The 21,885-nt window shown below is 33.0% G+C and overlaps 5 protein-coding genes across 7 annotated transcripts in view; 3 read left to right on the top strand and 2 right to left on the bottom strand.

Moving 5' to 3' along the window:
* Positions 1-806: 806 nt before the first annotated feature.
* Positions 807-2,582, top strand: LOC120146774 (GDSL esterase/lipase At1g29670-like). The gene is made up of 4 exons (XM_039160274.1): positions 807-1,121; positions 1,488-1,858; positions 1,953-2,208; positions 2,309-2,582. Exons 1-4 carry the CDS (start codon positions 878-880, stop codon positions 2,530-2,532), a joined length of 1,095 nt encoding a protein of 364 aa, XP_039016205.1. The 5' UTR covers positions 807-877; the 3' UTR covers positions 2,533-2,582.
* A 743-nt stretch (positions 2,583-3,325) lies between these two features.
* LOC120146775 (aquaporin NIP1-2-like) lies at positions 3,326-5,063 on the bottom strand. The gene is made up of 5 exons (XM_039160275.1): positions 4,883-5,063; positions 4,442-4,666; positions 4,156-4,353; positions 3,771-3,832; positions 3,326-3,549 (listed from the first exon to the last, which is right to left on the bottom strand). Exons 1-5 carry the CDS (start codon positions 5,021-5,023, stop codon positions 3,405-3,407), a joined length of 771 nt encoding a protein of 256 aa, XP_039016206.1. The 5' UTR covers positions 5,024-5,063; the 3' UTR covers positions 3,326-3,404.
* A 2,469-nt stretch (positions 5,064-7,532) lies between these two features.
* On the top strand, positions 7,533-8,309 carry LOC120146866. The gene has a single exon (XM_039160347.1). The coding sequence runs from the start codon at positions 7,533-7,535 to the stop codon at positions 8,307-8,309; it is 777 nt and encodes a 258-aa protein (XP_039016278.1).
* A 2,728-nt stretch (positions 8,310-11,037) lies between these two features.
* Positions 11,038-14,207, top strand: LOC120146773. 2 transcript variants are annotated; one of them, XM_039160273.1, is made up of 6 exons: positions 11,038-11,101; positions 11,283-11,393; positions 11,765-12,652; positions 12,873-13,073; positions 13,414-13,609; positions 13,872-14,207. In XM_039160273.1, exons 2-6 carry the CDS (start codon positions 11,295-11,297, stop codon positions 14,051-14,053), a joined length of 1,566 nt encoding a protein of 521 aa, XP_039016204.1. In that variant the 5' UTR covers positions 11,038-11,101; positions 11,283-11,294; the 3' UTR covers positions 14,054-14,207. The 2 variants fall into 2 exon arrangements, with proteins under 2 accessions (XP_039016204.1, XP_039016203.1); XM_039160272.1 differs by lacking the exon at positions 11,038-11,101 and having other exon boundaries at positions 11,215-11,393.
* A 1,867-nt stretch (positions 14,208-16,074) lies between these two features.
* LOC120146798 (BES1/BZR1 homolog protein 4-like) overlaps positions 16,075-21,885 on the bottom strand; it is a 34,571-nt gene continuing 28,760 nt past the window's right edge. Inside the window, exons 3-4 of one of the 2 annotated variants that reach the window (XM_039160293.1) lie at positions 19,209-19,469; positions 16,075-17,048 (exon numbers count right to left, since the gene is read on the bottom strand). In XM_039160293.1, the coding sequence (XP_039016224.1) occupies positions 16,293-17,048; positions 19,209-19,424 (972 nt within the window). In that variant the 5' untranslated portion in view covers positions 19,425-19,469 and the 3' untranslated portion in view covers positions 16,075-16,292. The remainder of the gene's footprint in view (positions 17,049-19,208; positions 19,470-21,885) is intronic. The other variant, XM_039160292.1, reaches the window with a different exon arrangement.

Raw genomic sequence — 21,885 nt, 5'->3', positions numbered from 1 at the left:
ATGTAGTTGGATTCAAGTTTAAGGCAAAAAAAAAAATAACTAATCTAACTCGATTTGAGTTAACATTATAATGATCTCTTATATATTTATGGATAATTACAATAATATATCTTTATATATATTATTTCTAATTAGATCCTTATTTTACTTAATAAAAAGGAATTATATATATATTTTAATCAAACAAAATGTGAAAATTTTGATCTCAAAATTCGGGTCAAGTTTTAATATGAGCGAGGCTCTCTTAAAATTGAATAAGATCAAATACAAATATATATATTTAATTTCCAAGTCGAGCTCAAAAACTCGATCCATTGTGACCTCTATTCATCTTTATCTATAATAATCTCCATATATTTCATACTAGCATAAATTATTTTTTATACTCTAACATAATAGTTTTAATGGTTTCACTTAGATCTAAACTCATCAAATGGTTTTAGAGAATGTTGATCTCTCTATAGGTTCTGTGTTCGAGTAACAATATTTGTAAAATATATATATTATCAATAGACTAAGAAAATTATCAACAAATAATATATTGTAATAATTAACCTAAACAATTAAAAAAATAGTTTCACTTGGATCTAACATGCGTCAGTGTATATGTCTGACTTTACTTATAATTAATGTACATGAATTGACCTTGTCATAAGTGTAGGGATGTTGAAGATCCGCGTGAAATAAATACGCCTAACCTACTTTCTTCAACTGTAAAAGCAATCACTTGCATGCCTTTTTTTCTTTTTCGATATGATCATTGCATCATCTTCTTCTCCTCCATCTCTCTATATATATCACTTACTAGTCGCCATTGTTTCCATCAAGCTTCCTTCCTTCCTCTCTTTCTTATTCGTGCTTTCATACGACAGTAACAATGGTGAAATCGTGTGTTCTGTTTGGTTTTGGGTTAGCTTTAGTTCTGAGTTTGAGCTTTGGGGGAATCAATGGAGCACCCCAAGTTCCATGTTACTTTGTATTTGGGGATTCATTGGTTGATAATGGGAATAACAATCGATTATCATCACTTGCTAAAGCTAATTACATGCCTTATGGAATCGATTTCCCTAATGGACCAACTGGAAGATTCTCCAATGGTAAAACCACCGTAGATGTCATTGGTAAGCTTCTGAATTTCCATATATATACATATATGTATGTATGTTTGTATATATATGTATAGTGTCTTCTTCCATCTGTTTGACAAAAAGAAACTTTGGGTCTGTTCTATCTACAGCTGAACTTTTGGGGTTTGAACACTACATTCCTATATATATATATGTGTATGTATGTATGCATATTGTCTTTTTCCGTCTGTATGACAAAAAGAAACCTTGGTCTGTTCTATCTACAGCTGAACTTTTGGGCCGGTTTGCAAACTGCATTCCTATGTATGTATGTATGTATGTATGTATGTATTTATGTATGTATATTGTCTTCTTCCATCTGTTTGACAAAAAGAAACTTTGGGTCTATTCTATCAACAGCTGAACTTTTGGGGTTCGAAAACTACATTCCTCCATACTCAAATGCTAGAGGTAGACAAATCCTCGAAGGAGTTAACTACGCGTCGGCAGCTGCCGGAATCCGAGAAGAAACTGGACAACAGCTGGGAGCACGGATCAGTTTCAGTGGACAAGTTAGAAACTACAGGCAAACTGTTGGACAAGTGGTGAACTTGCTTGGGAGTGAAGCAAACGCAGCAGATTACTTGAGCAAATGTATTTACTCCATTGGACTTGGCAGCAATGACTACCTCAACAACTATTTCATGCCCCTTTTCTACTCCACCAGTAGGCGATATAACCCCGAACAATACGCTGATGTTCTTATCCAACAATATACTCAGCAGCTTCAGGTTAGTTCTCTATGTTCGTGTTTACATATTCGAATCGCTTTCATCGGAGGTGAACACACCGTCCTTATTGTTTTACGGGGATGGTGATTTTCAGGCATTGTACAACTATGGGGCAAGGAAGTTTGTTTTGATCGGATTAGGTCAGATCGGGTGCAGCCCTAACGAATTGGCTCAAAACAGCAGAGATGGTACAACTTGTGTGGAGAGAATCAATGCTGCCAATAGGATATTCAACAACAAGCTCAAAGCTCTTGTTGATCAATTCAATAACAATGATTCAGACGCAAAGTTCATCTACGTTGATGTTTATGGGATTTTCCAAGACATTACAAGCAATCCTTTGGCTTTCGGTAAGAACAATACTAATCGAAACCGATGTAAACACTCGTTGATCAATATTCAACAATATCAATCTGACTCGATTATATGTTACTGTGTGCTATGTTTCAGGGTTTAGGGTTACAAATGCAGGATGTTGTGGTGTTGGAAGGAACAATGGACAAATCACTTGCTTGCCTTTACAAAGGCCATGTAGAAATAGGAATGAGTATTTGTTTTGGGATGCTTTTCATCCAACTGAGGCTGCAAATTTGATCATTGGAAGGAGGTCATACAGTGGTCAGTCGCCGTCCGATGCATATCCAATCGATATTCGTCGTCTTGCTCAGCTTTGACGACGGCGATGAAGTGAAGGTGGCTTTGATGATAAATAATTAGATTATTCACACTATTTTTTCTTCTTGTTATTAGTTTGATTTCAGCCATTAGTGTCATTGTTCTAAGGAGTGAGTTTACAAAGTCATTGTTCTGTGTATTTCTTTATTACGAAGAAAGCTGTTGAGGAAATTGGGTTTCGAATTTCAAACTTATTCGATATCCTTGAGTAAATGTGATATTAGTATGGAATATAAATTTGTTGGTCAATTTGTTGTTTTGGTGCCTGGCAAATGAAAAGCAAATTCAAAAAAGGGTAAATTGAAAATTTATCCCTAAACTTATTTAGGTTTACAAAAAGCTCATAATTAGCTTTTTTATCTAAAGTTCAGAGGTTAAAATAAAAATTAAACCCTTTTACGTACGTGTCATATCATGAAACTAGCGATATTCAATGTCTTAATGATCAAAACTTAATAAAACGATAACATAACGAACTAAAACTTAACTTTGTTTTTTGAGTTTTGTGAGCAAAAGTATACAAATATAAAAGGTAAACGATCATTTCAATGGTTTACCCTAAATTATATTTACATAAAATCAAGCAATAAAGGTAACCACACGTTCATTTACACAAAATAAATAAATAACAAGTATTTTTATCAATAAATTCAAATCGAATACTAAAAATACTCGTTGTAGAACCTATCCTCTCAACCTAATTTATTCCATTCATAATGTTATTATTTGAATTTACGCCTTTACTTAAATAATCTAACATCTTATATGGACTAACAAGTAATTTTTTAAATAATAGGGTTTTTTTAACAATAATTACATGAATTTTTTAGGAAAGAGGCCCTTTAATAATCTCCAGCAATGGCTTATCAGTTTATCTAACCAAGTTATAAACCCAAGCACCCGACACTGCTCCAATGATCGGCGACGTAAGATATATCCATATTCCTTTGTAATGGTTTGACACAATTGCCGGTCCCAAGCTCCGTGCCGGATTCATCGATGCTCCTGTTATCGGCCTGCCGAAACAGGATCATAATATATCAGCACAAAGATGTCAGGAAAAGAACAACGATGGCAATGACAAACATGCTTGGTTTTTTACAGGGATGAAACCAAGATTAAATAATGGGAGAAGTTAAGTCGCATCGAATACATATATATACATTAAATATACGGTATATATATATATATAGAGAGAGAGAGAATACTAAAGTAGGTTAGAGAGAAAAGCTCATACCCAGCAATCAACACATTAAGCAGCACGGTAGAGCCAACGGCAAGTCCTGCAAGTTCTCCAATCTTCATAAACAAACGGGAATGAAACTAAGTCAGAGGGATCAAAATATAATCCGATATATAGTATAGTGACTTTTATAGTAATTTTATACGAATATAAATCAAAGCTATTATAAATCCCGGTTGCTATCAAATGCCAATGAGAACCGTTGGCTTAGGCTTACAATGGAAGAAGTGATATGGTGAAATCGGGTGTAATTCGGTCGGTTCATGTGACAAAAACCCGAGTCCTTTATTCGGTTTGATTTCGAATCTCGACATTTGTATCTATTTTTCTATGACTTCTTTTGGAGGGAAAGAGGAGGAGGTGAAAAGGTAAAACTTACAGCCCTGTTATCCGTGGTAGCACCGGATATAATGAACATAAGGTAGAAAGTGATGATGAACTCGATCACGAATGCCTGCAAATCCGACCCTTGCGGCGACGTTCCGGCGAAGACATCATGCGGTCCGCTAAAAAGTAACCGCAGGGTCCCAGCCGCCAGTGTCGATCCAACAACTTGAGCCAATATGTAAACTGGCACCTACATAAACAAAGCAAAGCAAATCGACCATTGGAAACTCGTTCTTCTAAACCCTCACAGGTTCTTAAAATTTGATTTAAACACTTGCCTTTTCATGAGGAAATCTTTTGCAGGTAGCAAAAGCAATGGTGATTGCAGGGTTAAAATGGGCACCGGAGACGTGAGCCAATGAGTAAAACAAGACGATCACGGCTAATCCCCACACCAAGGCGATCCCCGGATGTGAAATCTCATTGTCATTGTTGGTATTCACCACCACTGCTGCACAGCCGGCAAATATCAGAAAATATGTGCCTAACACCTCAGCTAACAGCTGCAAATTACAAAACAAAATCAAACAAATCACTCTCTTGAAACCATAAAAAAATCCAGCAATCATGTCGCGAGAAGAACCGGAATTATCTTCTTTGTGTACTCACAAGTCCCATAGGTGCACACCTGAAGATGACAAAACCTTGAGAGACTTGTGAGTACACAAAGCGGACAACTCGAGCTGGTTCGTGACATTAATAGACATATATATGGTGACCTTTTGCATGAATGGCACAGAGAAACAGTTGTGAGATTCTTTGGTTTTGGAGGATGATGGAGGACTATGATCATTGGCTTCACCATTAACATTCAAGACAACATGATTTCCATTACTCCGAGACTCCGAGATTTCAGCCATGATCGCTAACTTTTATCAGATATTCGGATCGAAATCGAGAGCAAAGATTGCTTTATATTCTTTAACAAACTAGGAATAGTCGTGGAAATGAAACTGACAAAATCATGCCAATTTAAGGTGCAGCCTGAGAGATATAAAAAAGAAGGGTAAGAGAGAAAATACTGAACATAACTTCAAGTTTGATCGGATAATCCGAATGGAGTACGAGTTTTACTAATCTTCAAACTGATCATGGCAGGCACAGGAATCACGCGCCTTTGTTTTAATATGAACACTACTCTTATCTGAATTAGATTTTTCAAGGCCGTATTCTATGAAACACCTGGGAAACATGAAATTGATCATGTGATATTCTCAACTAGCTGTTCAAAGGTAAAACATGTTCTTTTTTTTTTTAGTCTTAATCTTATCTAATCTTAATTAAGGTTGAAAAGTAGTTTCTAGATTTGTTTATTCACATGATAAATTCTTTTCTGTTAACAGTAATAAAAGACTAGTCTAGTATGATGGTTAGACTTGTATTTAGATAAAGTTTGGATTAAATACTTAATTTAATAAAAATAATAATAATTTATAATTAAATTTAATTATATTATTATAGATAATATCGAGTTATTATTTTATGTATGGCGGTGGAAAATTTATTTTTCAGAAGAAAATATAATTTAATTTTATAATTAAAGAATACCCAAACTCCTGGTTGATGTTTAACCTTGATGTTTTTTGGGGGGTTGTTTAATATTAAATGAATAATAGCCTAAAATTGGAATTGAAAACATTGTAGTTTAAAATAAAAATTCATTTTTAAATATTTTTAAGATGTCAGTTTTTTTTTTTGAAAAATATTCATAAACAAAAGTGCCATGCCATTTAAGTGTAATTAATGGGTGATTGTATTTAATATGCACGTATTTCATGTTCAAAATTTTGATACATTTTAATAATTGTGTTGTGATTATAACTTTTTTTTATAAAAAATTGGGTTGATAAGATTAAAGTCGTTAATTTTATTAAAACTAAAAAATATTCAAATTACAATAAAAGTTTACAATTATAATAGGAAACTAAAACACAAATATTTTCTTATAACCATTAACATAATAAACTAACAACTTAAGATCACAAGGATTATATAAGGAAAAGATTAAAAAAACTAACCAAATAAATTTGAATAAAAGGTAGATACGAACATTCATGACCGCTTTGGCAAACAAACCATAAAAGATGATCAAACTATTGAAAGATCACCCGACAACCACAAATCAGAATCGAGTGACGTGAGAAAATTATCCACGAACTCAAACCACAAATCAGAATCGAGTGAGAGAAAATTATCCACGAACTCAAATGATGTATCCAAATATAATTAGAGGGTCCAAACTAGGGAAGATCAACACGATAACAAAAGAACGTCATCTTAATCAATCATGACAATGTCAAATCCAATCATAATAAAAGGGATAAACGAAAATAGGTCAAACGACCTAAAATGTGCCAAAAGGCAGAAGAAATGTGTCATGAAGACAGAAAAAAATATATCATAAATGTATAGTTATTAAAAATTAAAAACAAGAAAAAAAATAAAGATAAGGTCTAATAAAATAAAGAAATATTAAAAATTAAAAACAAGAAAAAAAATAAAGATAAGGTCTAATAAAATAAAGAAAAAACAATTAAATATCGACAATCAACACTAAGGTCGGTACCGCAGTCGATTACAAAGATGAAGAAGAAGAAAAAAAACTAACAACGTCACAAGAAAAAGAAAGAAAACTAGGATTACAAATATTTATTTAGTTTACTTAAATTATCATTTTAAATAAAAAACTTGTGAAGATTTAATTTTTGTTCTTTTACATTTTTTTAAGGACAGACAAAATCTCAACCTTGACTGAAGTATAAGGACTGAGAGTATATATTTACCCAAAAAACAAAGAAATGGTTTGAGAATTTATACCCTTGGAGAAAACTGGGGTTTGACCACTGAGTTGTTCCAAGACCTAAACGAAAGCAAAAGCTAATATTGAAGTAAAATGATTTGGAGATTTGAGAATGGATGTGTTCAGGGTACCTTGGCTGCACGGTGAGACCATCACCGCTTTCACCGACGGAGATGTTGAGGACCAGCTTCTCAACTTTGATTTCCCTCTTGGGATTCGATAATTTCTTCTCCGATGCCTTCCGTAATTAGTCAAAAACCCAACTAAGGTAATTAATGCCGAATACGAGCATGCATGCGTGCGTGCGGCGTAAATAATGATAAAAAAAAACTCACACGTAAATTCAATCTAAAACATTAAAAAATAGATTATCCAATTAAATAAAATATTAGAATTTAATTATATTTATTTATTATTCATCTTTTAGTGACACTATTCTAATCGAACTAGGATTTTAGTTTTTCATATTTCACGTTTTCTCTTCTATAAATTAAAACCAGAAACCTATTTTCATCATTCACATAATAATCCACATCCATCTTTTCGAGTATAACACAAAACTCATATACATGGCTATGATATTTTACCATTACAACAACTTCGAAGATTTTTATTCATTTCCAACCGAAGATCATTTTGTTTTAGTTTCAAATTCCACCAGCAACTACCGTAATAATAGTGATCTTGGATTTGACAAAAGGGTTTTAAAGAAATCGATTTCAAGTTCCAATAATTCAGGGGTTTTACGGGCTTCGAACTCTACCCTATGCAAGTGTAATTCCAAGGCTGGAGAACCACATGCAACGTCCAACTGTGTTTCTCCTATCACACCACCAATTAAATGGTGTATATGGAAGAAGCCAGAATCAGGGTGTATAAAATTAAATACTGATGGATCAATAGTTCGGGGATATTCAGGTTTTGGTGGTTTACTTCGAGACCACCAGGGTAAGCCATTGTGTGGTTTCGTCACAAGATCTTTCCAGGATAATATTTTCTTGGTTGAACTGTTGGCCGTATGGAGAGGTATTATGCTTGCTTTAGATTTAGGAGTTAGTGTAATTTGGATTGAATCCGATTCACTAAGTGTTGTTAAAACCCTTAACCGAGAGCAATCATATGATCCGAAGATTGATAGGTACTTGGGAGAAATTTGGAATCTGCTAACTATGTTTGAAGACTACCGCGTGACACATACCTGGCGCGAAGCTAATAAAGCAGCAGATTATCTTTCAAGGAAGCGTATAGACGAAGATGAAGTAGTGTTGTGGCCGATTGATTTCCCTAATGTCCTTCACAATATTATCAAGGATGATGCACAAAGAAAGATTTACTTTAGGCCTTAAAAAGGGTTCTTAGAAGCGAAGCTTCCACTGTGAAAAAGAAAGCCTCTTGTAAAGAACGAAGATGAACAAAACAGAATCCGGTCTGATTGAATTTATTGTACAATATCTCAATGAAATGTAATATTTGAAGAGTATCTTCACTTCTTCATATGCGCTTGTTTTGGTGGATCAATGAAATGTAATATTCGAATAACAAAAAAACTATATTTTATTGGTCCGACCACGCATTTGATTCACATTTTCACCCTTGACCATATTCATTTTGAAACAAAAGCAAGATCACATAAGCTTCTGGAGACTCGAGATTAACTCCAACTTAATCGTCAAACGATTACGTACAATAAATTTTGCTCTGAGCACCATACCGCAGTTATTTTCATTTTTTAACTCTTTTTTTGAGAAGAAAATTACGACAGATATAATACCTATGTAATTTCATACATAAACATGAAGATATAACCATCCAAGCCCCTCCCAAATACATAGAAGAAATTAATATACCTGAATCATTCGTCGCATACCCGTATCCGACAGTCAAAATCGAATCCGAATAACAGAGAAGCGGAGTCCGAGTAATATAGAAGCAAATTCGAGATATGCATGTTGTTCGGACTCTTTATTTTTCTTTGAACACGCATATTCGACATATATTGAACATGAATATGATTATACGAGGATAAACTTACAAAAATTTAAGAGAATGAAAACATATTATCAATAGAAAATACTTAAATTATGTGAAGATTTAAAATTTTCGATTACTATCTGCACCAACCTTCGACTATTAACTATTAAGGGCATGAGAGAGACTGGTGCCTAGTATGGTTTAATCCTGATTTCGTCCTTTGATTTTCTAAGACCCTTCCAAATACATAGAAAAAATGAACATACTTATGTCCGACTTCGATACATGCCGGAATCGGACAGTCCGATTCAAGTTCGAGTAACATAGCAAAAGAAAAGATTTACAGAATGCCCTAAAGAGGCTAAATTGTTACACAATTACACAGCCTAAGCTAACATAGATCTAATAAACACCATTGTTGAACATACAAGAAACATATCTAAGATAACTCGTAGAAAAAGCTAAATTCATCAAATTTCAATTCAATTCTCAACTAATCTACATAGATCAGCAAATCAAACAGTGGAAAAATCAAAAAAAGAACAAAAAGTAACAAGAACCTAGATTATAAATCAGATTCAAATTGATCAGATCAACTCAAATTCATTCACAAACAAACTATGAGTTCAATCAATTACAAAGAAAAACTTGTTGGGGCAAGCGCCGAGCTTCGGCCTTCTTGAAGCACATGTCGTCTAAAGCTTCACTTCGACACCAACGACACACTGGGTTCTGCAAACACTGAGATCTGGAGGACATTTCGCTACAGCTTGGGATCTGGTTCTTGTTGTTGTTCCTTTGCAGAACTAACGAAGTACGGCGCCATGAAGGAATCAAAGGGTCTTTGCCGATGAAGCTATTATCAGTTGCTGCTGCTGCTGTTGATAGTAATAAAAGGAAGATAACTGGGAAGAAGATGGAAAGCTTAGAGCTGGATGTGGTTTCCATGGAGACATTCAACAAATTGGCTGCCTTTTTCATCTTTTTTCTGTGTGTTAAAAGTCTTAAAAGAAAAAATTTGTTTTTTTTTTACTTTTTATTAATTTAGGACTTGAGTTTGCTTCTTTTTATCTTCTTGTCCTTTGTGGGGTTAGGATTGAACATCTCTATTTAAATTTAATTTGAGCATTTTATTTTTTAAAATAAAATAAAGATCTAATTAGAAAATATAGAAAGAAAAATATTATTATAATTATTTTTAAATATACAAGAGATAATTATATTATTATATTAAGTGAAATGGAAAAATTTTCACTCTATATACTAAAGTCAACTCAATTATATCTTTAACAAAATTTGGCCCATTCCAACATGATTTTATCTTTATAAATTTAATAAAATTAATTATTTATGATGTAAAATCTTATTTATAATCGATATATATTAAAATATAAATCAAAATAAATATGAACAAAACTTACATACAACAAAATTTAAATCGAAAAATAAATTTAAAAAATCTAAATATGATTTACACTCAATCTAAATTTATAATCTTAAAATTCTCACAATATCAATCATACCATTAAATCAAGGTCATATACCAATTATATTATAATTAACTTAAAGAAAAATTATAAATTTATAAATACAGATCACAAATTAATATAAATTATATCGATAAAAGAGAGTTATTTTTTTATTAATTTTGAGTTTAAACAATTATATTTATAGAGTGTATATATTTTATCAATTAATTAAAAATATTTTAAACAAATAATATTTTTTAATCATCTCAAACATATAAAAGATATTAAATTTTCTCCCTATTATATATAATATTAATTAAAAGTACTTATGAGTAAAATTTATTACATACCATTCATTTATTTATTAAAATTATAAATAGATTATTAAATTCCAAAAACTTATAAAAGAGTCGCTTAACTAATTTATTTATTAATTGTAATTATTATGTCATTCAATTCTGATTAAAATTTTGATTTCACTTTTAATGATAGAGACATCGGTTTGTTTACGATCGATTAATTGAATAATTTATTTATAAATTTTAAAATTTAGTGAATTATTTATAAACTTATCAATAGTTAAGTGACCTGTGATGTATTTTACTCCATATTTATATATTTCGTGTATTTGATGCAAAACTCCTATATGTGCCGTCTGAAGACGTAAACGTCAAAAAGGACTCTCCAAGTTTTTAAAGGCAATTTTCATCTCATCCTTCAATGATTGATGATTTTGATGAAATTGATTTCAATTCAAAAACATTTTTCTATAAAAATTCCTCTTTTAAATCAGCTCAAATCCTTAAAAATTTCTATTTTTTCTCAGTAATTAGTAACATTTATTTATACCCTTTTTTTTGCTAAAGAATTTAATTTCAGGTCGATCACTTTATGGAGGGCTCCAATCAAAATTCCGGCTTTGATTCTAGGGTTTCTTCTCTCTCCCTAAACGAGGATGCCGCCGGCAATCGGAACCCCAATTCTATCCCGGTAAGTCTTTGAAATTGTTTCCATTTATCGAATTAATCATATAATCATCGAATTCAGAAAATTAGGGTTTTTAATTTCAATTTGGTCTTCCCGATACCCTTTGATCTTTTTAAGTATGGGTCTACCTTTATTGCAAAATTCAAGCTCGGGAATTAAAAAAATGTTTTTTACCCTTTGAATTCAAAATTTTGGGGATTTTTCTGAGCTGGGTGTTATTATATTGTATTAATATTTGATGTATTGTTGTGTGTAATTTTATAAATAAAGTTGAATTTAGTTTTAATTATTTTGAAAAACGGTAAGTGCGTCGAATATAATTATTTTATATTATTTGATGATTATTTTCTTATTCCAATTCATTTTAATTCTAGGATGCTACTGTTGAGGGTCAAGGAATTAATGGTTCTAGAGAATATGATAATGGATTATCAATGTCAACTAAAAGTATGCAGGAGTTGGATGATACAGAAAAAGAAGTTAAAGAACCGAAAACTGACCTTCAAAAGACTGGAAAATACTTCTTTTATGACTCCCCTCTTGCTGAGGACACTGGGGTTTGGATACCGGTCTCTGTTCCACCAATGCTTGAAAGCGATCACGAACTATGGGCCAAAGGTTTTTCTTCCAATGGAGGTTATTTCCCTGAAGGCGACATGGGATGGGGTGAGTTCCTTGGTGAAGAGAAGGAATTGACCATGTGGGATGTGATAGTTGAGATGATACTTGCTGCCCGTGGGAAAGTGAATGCGTTAACTTCTGGTGATATTCAGCGATGTGGAGTTTCGTGGATATCAAGTCATTTGCTTGAGCAAGCTTGGCAAGAGATGGCCCAGACTCTAAACGAGGCAAATATGGGTAACGTGAAGGAAATTCTAGAAGCAGAACCCCCAAAGTGGTTGGCTGACAGTGCTGCTTCAGCTTGTATGTTGTGTGGTGTGAGGTTTCACCCGATCATGTGTTCGAGACACCATTGCAGGTTTTGTGGAGGAATATTTTGTGGTGAGTGTTCTAAAGGAAGGAGTTTAATGCCCCAAAAGTATCGTGTAACGGATCCACAACGTGTCTGTGATGTATGCTGTGTACGGCTTGAGTCTGTCCAGCCATACTTGATGGACCAAGTTAGTAACGCTGCTCAGCTGCCAACTCATGACCTGACTGATCTGAGTACTTTGAGATCTTGGCTTAATTTTCCCTGGGGACAGTCCATGGAACATGAGATTTATAAGGCAACAAATGCAATTCGAGGTTATATTACTAAGGTAAGGATCAAGCTTTTAGGTTTACTTGTCATTGATTACATGTTAACCAGTAAAACAGTTCTTATTGTTTTGCATAAAATTGCAACTTCCTGCGAATATGAAGGGCCTGCTATTCTGCTAGTTGCTTTTGCTTGATGATTTTTCATTTTAGTACTTGAAGTTCTCATTGAAACTAAACTTTTTCTTCAGAATTCTCACTGTTTTCTTTTTCACCGGCCAGGTTGGTTCTTTGAAACCTGAGAAATCGATTCCAGACTCCATCCTCCGAGAAGCAAAAGGCCTTGCCATAATCTCTGTTATGAAAGTTGGTGTCATGGTGACATATAATATTGGTACGGGACTTGTGATTGCTCGTAGAGAGGATGGCTCATGGTCTCCACCTTCTGCCATTTCCTCATTTGGTGTGGGATGGGGAGCTCAGGTGAATACATGAATCTTTGTTCTCTATCGACACGTATGCTAAAGTTTTCCTATTGGATATTCATACCTAAGAAACTGCAAATGGTAACATTCGATCATTTGTTCACTCTATTCAAATTCCTGGCTGCTACTCTTCCTAGATTATGGTGATGGAACAAAATCATTTTTGTTTGTTTTTTTTCCAAAAATGATTTTCGTTGTTTAAATATGACATGTGGGCATAGTCGATATTATGGACTGGGGACCTCAATCGGAATTTGTTGACAGTAGATGCAATGGGCCAATCATGTGAAATTAAATTTTCTTTCACTTTTTTCCTAACCATTTTAATACATCTGCAGGCCGGGGGAGAACTGACAGATTTTATTATAATCTTGAGAACAAACGACGCTGTTAAGACTTTTGGTGGCAATGCACATCTTTCTGTTGGAGCCGGTTTAAGTGCTGCTGTTGGTATTGTTGGACGGACTGTGGAAGCCGATGTACGAGCCGGTGATGGTGGTTATGCTGCTTGTTATTCATATAGCTGTAGTAAAGGTATCAACTCATCCCATCTTAGGTTTTCTGTCTCTCTCGACCATAATCAATTTCAGTTCGGTTGCATATCTTAGTGATGTTTTAGGGTCTGATAGTATCATGTTGAATATCTTCGTAGCGTTGTCTGATGGCTACATGACAATAAAGCCATCGACTCATACACTTGTAATCATGCCAAATTAAGTATTGCTGATGAAATTTCATAGGTTTGTTTAAAGTTGGAGATCAGTCAGTTAATTTGATTCATGTTTGAATTATGCAGGTGCTTTTGTTGGATGTTCACTTGAAGGAAGTGTTGTCACCACTCGGGTACGGGAGAATTCCCGATTCTATGGCAGCCAGTCGATGACTGCATCAGATATACTTCTCGGGTCCATTCCTCGACCACCAGCCGCCGCCACTCTCTATCGAGCGCTTTCCGATCTATATAGCACACTAGGTTGAGCGCCCGAAGTTGGAAATCAAACTAATTGCTTCGATATTCAGTATGAAAAAGATCCAATGGAGCATGAATCTTAATATATCTTGTGTACATTCTCTGTAAATCATATATTCTAATCTCCCATACTATATGATTCTTTGCCTGTGTAAAAGTTGATATTGGTGATTTTTTTTTTTTGATAGAAATTGGATAGGTCTCGTTAAAAACTCCCTTCTTGACCTCCATGTTACAACAATAACATGAAGGGCATAGGAAGGAGGAAAAGAGTGCCTAAAAATTCATTAATACCAGAATAATACATATCCATCCAGAAGTTCTGTTACAACATAAAACTTAAAAACCAAGCACAGAACATAAAAGCCAGCTCAATAATTGTGCAACCTAGCTAATAATCTAATATTCATCCTATTCCTTCTTTAGCTAGTTTATCTGTTTCACAATTAGCAGATCTCAAAATATGCCTAACAATTACCCCTCTACTCTCTACTAATGCAGCAATGTCTTTCACCAACGATTTTTAATCCATTTCAGTGCATTAAGGGAATCTGATTCCAATATGACCCTTGGAAATGAAACCAAAGATTTCTCCTCAATATACATCAGCCCTCTTTTTATAGCTAATAACTCTGAAAGAATAGGAAGACCCCCCCAATCCTTTCGGAAAACAAACCCTGTTGCAACCCTTGAGCATCCCTTAATAATCCACCAATGCCTCCTTTATCCCACTCCTTAGACATCGCACCATCAACATTTAATTTAACGTAACCCAAGGGAGGAGCAGTCCAACACGAGGAAGAAATAGAATCCTTCTTCATTCTTACCCCCAAATCAGCTATTTTAATATCACCCACAAGAGAATCAAAATTTATCTGGATATTGGTGATTATTGTATAGGGGTTCTAGGTCTACCAAAAGGGCAGGACTCGAACCCGGATTCGGACCCGGATGTCGAAACCTGAATGAAAATTGAAAGATTGGCTTGTTAATATGATGTATATGATGAAGGATATTCAGATATCGTATAAATTCAACACATTTGTATATTCGTGTCGTTTTTTCCTATTGTTTTATGTTTTTTGTGTGTTCTCGTACCAAGTTAATGTTGCATGTAATGTAATCGTGTTGTGTCCGGGAATTCACTGCCTAAGCATCTCATTGACCTTATAAAATTCCCGTGAGTTCAAAGCGAAGTTCATATAGTTTTTGAAAGGTTTAATTATGGTTATGGTCCTTTTACTATACTTAAATTTGATATTTAGTCCATGGTGGTTAGTTAATTCAGTAGTTGACATCATTAATTATTTTAATTAAAATGTTGATGTCTTAACGGTATTAACGTTTTGGACAGAGTAACAATATTATAAAAATAGCAGATCGAATAATGCCAAATAATAGGCACAGAGTTTTGAAGTTTTAACCAGCAGAGGGGCCAAAATAAAAGTTTTACCTTTTTGAAAACCAAGTTAAAGATTAGGCTAACTTGCTGAAACGCGCGACTGTGGTAATAGATAAACACATTATACAGCCTTCACAAAAGTCCAGGACAGCGTGATCATATTGTGCGGCTCCTTTTTTCCCCCCCTAATATTAATATATAATAATATTGATGTATTTTGATATATTATTTTGAATTTATAGTTATTTTTTATAATTAATCAAAACGCAATAAAATGATTGAAATATAATATTTTAGTTAAACTAAAATTTAAATTATTTAATATCGTTTTAAGACTGATGCCATATTGATTATCGTAATTATCATACAAATTTATAATATATTTCAAATTTATAGTTGTTTTTTTTTTAATATATGGATATATACACATCTCATATACATACTTATAAATATATTTATTAAAAAATGTAAATAGGCATTTAAATTATTATGTTTAATTTAATTAAATGGTTTTTTAAAAACGTTATTAAGATATTTTTAAATTAAAAAACCGTAAATTTAAACACACGTAAATATGATATAAAACATGCCATGAGTACATAGAAAACATATTTGTAAGTCAGAAACAATGAGAAATCTGAGAAATTTTAAATCACTTTCAAACACATGAAATGGGTGAACGGACTGCAGCTTTAAGGGGTAAATACACAGCCATGAGCTATTTGTAAATTGATCTTATGTTCCTCTTTAGCTCGAATGGAGAGATGACGGTGAAGGGGATGAGGTTTCGAACTCGATGATGTTGCCGATCATAACGCGGAATCTTAGATTTCGGAATGAAAACATTACCTAGTATTTGAATTTCCGAGTGTAAGCTCAAGATCATCAGCTACACATTCTTCGTGGATCTTTTCTCCCTCCCAAGGTTTCACTAACCCTGTCGTGTGACTCCCAAAGGCGAACTCGGCAGCAATCGCATCGGACATTGGAACGTCCGATGTTTGATCAACACTGGCTGGCAGTGCTGGTGAGCATGTGCCACTTTGTCCGGGAGTCCACATTCGTGAACCTCCAGCCGATAAAGACTCGTCTTTAAACCCAAACGGGTTTCGAGAGACGAGGCTAAAGGTAGGGGATGTTGGTCCACTAGAAAGCCATCCTGGATCAAGAAAAGCCTGATGGTTAGGACTAGGTGGAGTTGATGAAGGAAGGTAACAATGCCACTGCCTAGCCCGTGCCGAGGCATCTTTCGTTTCATCCCAATCATTTCTTGTTCGAGGAGTTCGGGAAGTCGGGGAGCTCAATGGTGGAGTGACCGGAGCACTTATCGACCCACCAGCAAAGTAGAGATGGTGAGCAAGCTTAGACGAAGCCGAAGATGAACCCGATGAAAGGTTTTTCAACCATGGGATTAAGGAATTGGCATCAGCATTGCTATTGCTATTGCCATTGACTCGGTAATGCGATGAAGCCGGACTCGGGAAGGAAGACGAACGAGGACTCGGATTGTAAGATGCACAAGGACTCAGGTAATACGATGAGCATGGACTAACCGATCCCGAACCTCCCACTATGTCCATGCGATCCACTGGTTTGCATCCCTGCAGAAACGAGAAAAACTCATATCGGATACAGATATACATCCAACACAAGTACGTTCATGCACATAGTAGCTAACACAACAGCAAGGACAACGCCAGGAGGAGCAGGTTTAGTCATACAAAAGTAAAATTGCATTTTAACCCCTAAAAATATTCTGACTTCGTCCATGCACAACTACCTGAATTCGAAGATGCCTCGACCAATAGGCATTAAACAAAAAAGATAAGATAAAATAAGATAGGGGTGAACATCGATCAAGTCAAAATATAAAATTTGAATTAAATCAAATAAATTGAGTTTTGTTCACCTCTAAAACAAGGCATTGGTGAATTATGAAACAAGAAATTGAATTTTGCATAAGTAGAATCTAACAACCAGTCCTCATTTTGCCAAGCATCACATGAGACATTTCGGTTTATATGGGGACACATTTGATGGACCAAATGCAATAATGGGGGCAAACGTAGTCATTGCAACCCGACAAAACAAACTTTGATTAAAAGAGAAAAATAATATAGGATAACCTATAATATACGTCACTAAACTAAATTCATATTATATATTTTATTGTTAAATTCTCAAAAATTATAAAGTACTTATTAAATTTATCAAACTATTACAAAATGATTGTTAAATTTATTACTGTTATAATATCATATTGATTATTTTGTAACATTTAGATCAATTTAATAATCATTTTATATTTATTAAAAATTAAATAACTAAAAAAAATCATTTAAACATAACTCATTAACTAACTGATATCAATTACCCGAAAATCTAATGTCAAAGATAACGGCGTTTACACAAAGCATATACTAATAAATATAATGTTAGGTTTCCTAACACGCTACTCCGTCCAACTAGGGATGACGAGTCGTTTTTCATTGATTCTATCTAATTCAAGAAATATATTTTTGTATTTTGTAGCATGTCACTGCTATTTGGGTAATAAAATCAAATTATCAAAAAAAAAATATTCCTTCCATTTGAATTTTAAGACATCTCATTAAATTTAAAATTCAATATAAATTTTAAGGTAAAAACTCACATACGACTGAACTAGAGATAAATATAAAAAATTATTTTTATTCAATAAAATAGAGAAATAATTTTATATATATATAGAAAAGGTGATATTATAATGATTAATTCCTAAATATATATAAAAAGTTTATATTATTAAGTAGATCGAGTCTAGTCAAAGATTTTTCATCTTAAATTTAAAGTAACGTGTTTCTTTTATAAAACTTAATCAAAACCCTATCCCCACGCGCATTAAAACTAAAGGTATTTAAAATTTATCATAAAAGCTGGAATCCAAGGATTTGTTGTCCCCCTTTTCTCATTTTCTTTCACAAAAACAGATTGGTTGAAGTATAATTCAGTTCCTCTATTATACCAAAACGTAAGATTTAATTCATATACTTTACTCCGACATATTTTGATCTCCTATTTTATAACATATTGATTAATCTAAATAGTTAATACCTTTTAACTGATATGCTTTTTTTTAATGTTGGAATGAGTTTTTGACTTGAGAAAAATTGGCATAGCGTTCTAACTAAAATAGTAAATAGTGTTAATTATTTAACTAAATAATGACATTACAAAAGTAGATATAATATAGATATATATGACTAAATTATGAAAAAATATATAATGTATGACTCAATTACTAAACTGAAATAGTAGATGGACCAAGACCAAATTTTGACCGAACATTTTAAAAAAACATTGCGAAGCCAAAATCCCGGGAAATCTCAAATTTGAGCATAATAAAAGGGACCAAAACCATAATTTAACCCATCTGATTAGAAAAGCATCTCAAAGCCAATAATCCCGGGAACTTTGAGAGGGAAAAAAGTAAATTAACCTTTGGGTCGAAATTACCAAAGTAGCCTTAGTTGTTCCAAGTAGAATTTTTACGTATTACACTAAAGCAAAGTGAAAAAGTTTCAATCTAGGAGATGGATGGCGTTCACGAAATGACGAAACTACCCTTCCTGGAAATCCTACCGTCGATCGACGAAATGTATCTACGACGACCTTAGCGCTTTTGTGATTTCTCACGTAATCACAGATTTTAGATCAAATCTCAACCGTTGGATATTAAAAAACCGATTGATCAGAAATCATGAGATCGATATTTTGTGTACCTTTTTGTAAGTGGTGCCGTCTTCTTCGACGGTCCAACCGGCTTCGTTGCACAGAGCTTTCAAGACCTCGTTGTTGTCGCAGTGCTTGGAGAGCTTGTAGTTACCGTATGTCCGTAGACCGGCGAAGATCTTCGCCGCGATAGCTCGCCTCCGCCGTTCTCTCCGCTTGTTGTTCTCCCTCTCCTTCCACGTCGGCATTCTCGTACCTGACGTCATGATGCTTTTCAGAAAAACAGCGACGACGACGTCAAAATTTTCTCTTTTAGTTCACTGAGTTCGTGATTCTTATAATTGTTATTAATATTTATTATTTTCTCGAGAAAAACGGAAATAAAGGGTAAAAGTGGTGTTAGAATGATGGAGGTGCGGGAAAAACTGGTGAGCTAAAATATAAAGGGTAAAGTGAAAAATGGTCACTAAAGTATTCTATAATAATCGATTTGGGCAGTAAACTTTTAAATATTACCAAATAGACATTAAATTTTAGATTTTATTACAAAATGAATACTATATAGTTAGTTGTTGTTAAAGGGATATGTTAAAATTGATGGATAATATATCATTTGATCCTTTAATTGTAATTAAATTTTTTATTTTGATATTTTTCTAATGTTTTTAAGAATATTTTTTTTAAAAAAAGTAAAAATATATAAAATTCGTAATTTAGTCCGTTAGGCCATTCGATTGAATTGTTCTTTATTTTTGATTCAGTTCATCTCGAGATCAGTTCACTGGATATTGCAAACGATGTAAGGCCACCTTAATGTTCTTTATTAAATATTTTGGGTACTACTTTCTCCCTATAGGTCCTAGTTTCATGTTGGTTTAAAATGAACTTTATGGGGCTCATCTTTATTTTCAAACAAAATCTAAAATCTAATTAACTTCTAATTTATAATTTTTAAAAGTTTGATGTCTAAAAAAGTCATTTTTGAGATATTTTAATGATCATTTCTAACTTTATCCAAATATTTGTGGACAAGAGTTCTTGATCGCCCATGAATGATTATTGAAATTACAAAGGGCCACTACTAAATGGCTCTAATTTTATTTTAGTCCCTAAATTATACTTTATTTAAGATTTAATTAACGTGCTTTAATTTTTTAATAGTTAATCATTTAGTGGATCCAAATTGATTACACCATTGGTTGCGACTGTTAAAGTAATGACATTAATTTTTTTCCTTATTATTTTATCATAACCAAGGCTACATGAAATCTAGACGATGATGTTCAAAAATTATTAAATGAATGCTTAAAGTTTTGAGTGAAACAACTAACGATCTTATCAAATTGGACATATCAATAACTTATAAAAATAAAGAATCAAATTAGTATAGAGACAATCTTAAATTTAGAGGCATAGTAGAGGGATTTAAACCAAAATTAGTTCATTGAAAATATAAGGGTAAAGTACAGTAGAGGTAACTGAACTATGCTCAAATAATTATTTTGGTCATTAAACTTTCAAAATTTACAAAATGAGCATTAAAATTATTAAACTATTATAGAATGATCATTGTGACATTAGAATAACTGTAAAGGTCGATAAATATAATGACCATTTTGTAAATATTGATAAAATTTAATGAATCATTTTTAACATCTTGATAATGACTATTTTGTAACTGTTGATAAATTTAATAACTATTTTAAAAATTTTAAAAGATAAATAACCATAACAATCATTTAAGCATAGTTTAATTACCTCTAGTGCACTTTACTCAAAATATAAAGCTTTAACTGCCGGGGATCACGAGGGTAGCACGTGTTTGGGCTTTTAAGAAAGGCATCACAATGAGAAGAATACAATACCGTTTTAAAAGGCAAAAACGTGCGTATGTACACATTATGGCTAGCCATAAGAATCGAATAATTGAAAATTTATCTGAAACGTAATTTTTTGAAAAATATTATATATAATTTTAGTCTTAGATTCAATTTTTATCTTATATTAATTTAATAATTTCGTTCGGTACTTCTTAAAGGTTATTTCGAGATATTAGTAATTTTATATTTTAAGTTAACATAATTTATTTCTTTGTTTTATAATATCATCCATTAATTCAAATAATTAATTATTTCAATTAAAAGGTTGATGTAGATTATTAACTAACGAGTTAACCAATGAGATTATAAAAATAGAGATCAAATTGTTTTAAATTAAAATATATGGATTAAATTTCAAATGAGAGTATAATAGAAGGAGTAAAACTAAAATTTTAAAAATGTTAAATGTAGCATTTTATATTTAATTATTTATACTAAGACAGGTGGGGTCACGTGATGCACGATATGCTGGCCACCCACGAGGCAATTGCATTATTTTTCTTTTATTCACACCTAGGCCTACTCCCTACGCTTACAATTTCCAGACTTTGCTTCATAGCTTCGTCTTATTGCAGATTAATCAGGCGATTGTACTTAAATACCACTCAACAGGAAATAATTACCTGTTAGATACCATTTGACATAATTTAACCAATTTAACACTCTTTCTGATAAGGTGTGTATGTTTTCGAGCTGACGTAATGTTATGAAATGCGCAGATCATCATCCGCGTCTTATTTAAGTTGGCACCACGTAATGACAGGCATAGATTGTCATCTTCGTCTTTCTGGAAATCTAACACGCATATATAAGGCGTAGATCGCCATCCTGGCCTTCTATTATTGAT

Source organism: Hibiscus syriacus, unplaced genomic scaffold (genome assembly GCF_006381635.1).
Source record: "Hibiscus syriacus cultivar Baekdansim isolate YM2019G1 unplaced genomic scaffold, ASM638163v2 tig00110931_pilon, whole genome shotgun sequence".
NCBI lineage: Eukaryota > Viridiplantae > Streptophyta > Magnoliopsida > Malvales > Malvaceae > Hibiscus > Hibiscus syriacus.
Note: the sequence above shows the minus strand (reverse complement) of the source record. Positions and strands in the feature narration are given on the sequence as shown.